Below are 3,983 nucleotides of genomic sequence, written 5' to 3' on the forward strand. Positions count from 1 at the left end.
ACTCGTGACAGTCTGTCACCTAGCACAATAGGATGTCACAATCTCTTATACAGTGCACAAGTGCCAGGAAGAATCACCATCTGTGTGATAGAGTGGAAAGCTGATTTTCGTGTTCAATGTCATCACCCTTTATTTCTTTCAACCATAAAATTCGGGTTTCAAAAATGCATTGACATAATAAGGCAGCAGAATACGGATGAGGACAATGCGGCGAGTACTACTGCTCACTAATGAACTCAACCCTATGTCACAATGTGCTCTGCCACAGTCCCCTGGTTGGCCTAGGATGATCCCCCGGTGGCGGGAGCCACCACACCGTGTGTGTCACGACTTGGTACGGCGTCTAGCCGTTTTTTAATGTTTTCCTTTTCGCGGGCTCGAACCCGCGACCTCTGTACTACCTGCCGGATATGGACACGTCGTTATCTACTGTACGATCAGATTAGATAGGACGGCAGTGCACGGCACAGCTCGGGCTCCGCTGACACAAGCCACTCTGACTCACTGGCCCCCGGGGCCGCGTCAGCATGCTGCGCACGGACCAGTGCGCACAGCCTGCCCTTATCTCCCCATGTATATAAGCCAGCCTCTGCTGCCCTAGGGACCTCAGTTTCGACCTCTTGTCCCTAGGTCAGTGAGCTCTCCTGTACTTACTTCCTTTACTTACTAACTAATACATTCTTGTCCCTAGCCTTAGGTTTGAGCACTGCTCACCATCGCTTCGGTGAGATTTAGTTGGACGCCCCCAGCTCTGAAGTCTTCCCCTGTCACTTGACCTCAAGTCGCGACATCAGGTCGAAACTCCCCATATGTTACGAGTTGGTACGGCGTTTAGCCGTTTTTAATTTTTTCCTTTTTGCGGGCTCGAACCCGCGACCTCTGTACTACTTGCCCGATATGGACGCATCGCTATCTACTGTACGATTAGATTAGATGGGGCGGCAGCGCACGGCACAGCTCGGGCTCTGCTGACACAGCCGCTCTGACTCACCAGCCCCCGGGGCCGCGTCGGCATGCTGTGCACGGACCAGCTGCGCACGGACCAACGCGCACAGCCTGCCCTAATCCCCCCATGTATATAAACCGGCCTCTGCTGCCCTAGGGACCTCAGTTTCGACCTCTTGTCCCTAGGTCAGTAAGCCCCTGTACTTACTTACTTATTCAATACTAACTTACTTGTCCCTAGCCTTAGGTTTGAGCTTAGCTCACCATCGCTTCGGTGAGATCTAGTCGAACGCCCCCCGCTGTCAGGTATTCCCCTGTCGCTTGACCTCAAGTCGCGACACCATAGCTGCCGGCGTCCCTCGGGACTCCCATAAACTCACATTCATTTCCTACAGGTCGGGTGGTGCGCACCCTTACTTTACTCTACGATACGTAGATAGCGTACTATACATCGCCACCGCTTAGGGAACAAACCTTTCAACACCTGCACTTTAGTGGGCAGTGTTTGTCCTAACGGACGAGTGGTCTAGGTTCCTGCTGCATACTAGCCAAAAGCAGTACTGGGCCCCACGTAAATCGCGAACCCTAGCGTTACTTCGGGCGCCGTAGGTGTAAGCTAGTATAGCACGGCCTTTGTAGCATGCGCACCTCCCCGTTCTCCCCCCATCCATCGTGGCTGCCTGTCAAGGCCAGATTCATGCGTTTGACTCCCAGGATCTCATCGACGTCTACATCCCAGATGGCCCTGAGACTGCCCTCTACCGTTGCGAGCAGCAACCATGCCCAAATTGGACACCCCGATCGATCGAGGAGGGTTACCCCCGCTACAAGGCAATCAGACGGGCTCAACACCCACTCGGTCCCCGCAGCACCCTCGCGTCTCGCTCCGCCTCACGGCATTCTCGCCCTGTCTCCCCTAGCTCCCGACTTCCTCAAACTGTTGTCACCGATCCAAGTCAAGCGCGAGGAGATCTCCCTCCAGACCCTGCGCCAGAGCCTGAGCCTGAGGAGAGTGCGAGTAAAGAAGGAGTCTCGGAGTCCGAGTCCGCGGATCCTGCTCGGCCCGCCTCGCCGACAGCGCTCGCCTCCACGTCAGCAGTCCCTGACGTACGTAACCCCTCCCCCGGGCTTCCTGTAGCGCCTTCACCGCCATCTCCGCCGCGAGGCCGCCCGAGCACTCATTCCTCGCGAAGTTCGCCCGGCAGACAGTCACAACAGTCGCCTTTGTCCGCAGGCAGTCCTTCGTCCCCCTCGTTGCCGATAATGTCTTCTCCCGCCGCCGCACCTGACAAAGAGACGTTGAAGCTCCTTCTCCCCCTCCAATACGATGGGAAAACTGTTGTCGAGTGCAACCGCTTCATCTCCCAGTTGCTCATCTACTGGGCGATTAACACGACCCTCTCTACCATTGAACTGAAGGTCCAAGTTGCCCTTAGCCTCCTCGATGGTGACGCACGAGCCTGGGCCACTCCCATCTTCGCCCAGCTTGCCGCTTTCCATATTGGGACTCAGGGAGCGACAACGCCCTTCGCCGACGAAACGACCTTCCTCACGGCGTTCAAAGCCCGTTTCGGCAACCTCGACGACGCCGCTGCGGCACAGGTAGAGCTCACCAAGCTCTGTGCTGACAAAACCATGCGAGAGAAGCGCACCGCCGCAGAATTCTCTGCGCTGTTCAAGGGTCTGGCGGACCGTTCCGGGTATGGGGACCTGGAACTACGCGACAAGTACCTGAGTGGCATCCCTTCCCGCGTCTATCAAAAGATCGAGCTCGAAACCTTTGCCACGTGGCAAGCCACTGACAAGCGCACCACCAAGGTCGAGCAAATCCTCGACGTCAGCCGGGCCCGGCAGCCCGAGTTGAACAACTTCTTCTCGACCCGAGGTCGAGGACGCGGAGGGGCACGTGGTGGTGCACCCCAATCCCACGCAACTTCGGCCAGCATCAACGCGGCCGTTGGAAAAGGCAACTTCCCTGGCACTTGCTTTGGCTGTGGGAAGCAAGTGTCACGAGTTGGTACGGCGTCTAGCCGTTTTTTAATTTTTCCTTTTCGCGGGCTTGACCCGCGACCTCTGTACTACATACCGGATATGGACGCGTCACTATCTACTGTACGATTAGATTAGATGGGGCGGCAGCGCACGGCACAGCTCGGGCTCTGCTGACACAGCTGCTCTGACTCACCGGCCCCCGGGGCCGCGTCGGCATGCTGCGCACGGACCAGCTGCGCACGGACCAACGCGCACAGACCAACGCGCACAGCCTGCCCTAATCCCCCCATGTATATAAACCGGCCTCTGCTGCCCTAGGGACCTCAGTTTCGACCTCTTGTCCCTAGGTCAGTAAGCTCCCCTTTGTATTCCTTTCTTACTTAAACTAACTAATATACTATCTTGTCCCTAGCCTTAGGTTTGAGCCTCGCTCACCATCGCTTCGGTGAGAACCAGTCGGATGCCCCTCGCTTCCAGATATTTCCCTGTCGCTTGACCTCAAGTCGCGACAGCAAGGGTACCAACGTTTCGAGTGCCCCAACTGTAAGGACAAGCCTTACACAAAACGCGCCGACGCGCGGGCTACGGTTGCCTCGGGCTCCACCCAGGCTGCGACAAGCGCCCCCATCACGACATCACCCTCGGCAAGTATAAGTGCCGCTTCAGCGAAATCCGAGCAATCGGAGCTGGCGGACTTAATGGCACAGGTGAAGTCGATGCGCGAGGAGCTCGAGCACTATCGGGCAATGAAGGAGGAGGGTTTTTGATCCGGTCCGCGCTTCGTGCCGCACGTGTCGGGCCGCGAGTATCATCATGTAATAAATATAACGTATTGTCGACTGCAATGGTGTACGAGCTGGACCAGGGGTCCCAGCATTTCCACATTCCAGTACGACTCAAGGGGAAAAGACGGCACAAGGACATAATCGCTATGGTGGACAGCGGAGCCACCACGAAGTTCATCAACAAGCGATTCATTGTAGAAAATAAGGTGCAGACGCGGAAGCTAAAAGAACCGATTCCGCTGCATAATATTGATGGCACCC

At 56.3% G+C, this 3,983-nt stretch overlaps 2 protein-coding genes across 2 annotated transcripts; both read left to right on the forward strand.

Moving 5' to 3' along the window:
• Positions 1 to 1,013: 1,013 nt before the first annotated feature.
• On the forward strand, positions 1,014 to 2,052 carry POSPLADRAFT_1108340 (hypothetical protein; the record flags this gene model as incomplete). Its single annotated transcript, XM_024483329.1, has 3 exons — positions 1,014 to 1,074; positions 1,292 to 1,377; positions 1,585 to 2,052. Coding segments are annotated over 3 exons (615 nt in total), but the record flags the coding sequence as incomplete, so codon positions are not given.
• A 156-nt stretch (positions 2,053 to 2,208) lies between these two features.
• On the forward strand, positions 2,209 to 3,704 carry POSPLADRAFT_1153324 (hypothetical protein; the record flags this gene model as incomplete). The annotated part of the gene is made up of 3 exons (XM_024486735.1): positions 2,209 to 2,312; positions 2,382 to 2,949; positions 3,450 to 3,704. The coding sequence occupies 3 exons, from the start codon at positions 2,209 to 2,211 to the stop codon at positions 3,702 to 3,704; spliced, it is 927 nt and encodes a 308-aa protein (XP_024335355.1).
• Between the last annotated feature and the right edge of the window lie 279 nt (positions 3,705 to 3,983).

Source organism: Postia placenta, assembly GCF_002117355.1.
Source record: "Postia placenta MAD-698-R-SB12 unplaced genomic scaffold POSPLAscaffold_14, whole genome shotgun sequence".
Classification (NCBI taxonomy): Eukaryota; Fungi; Basidiomycota; class Agaricomycetes; order Polyporales; family Adustoporiaceae; genus Rhodonia; species Rhodonia placenta.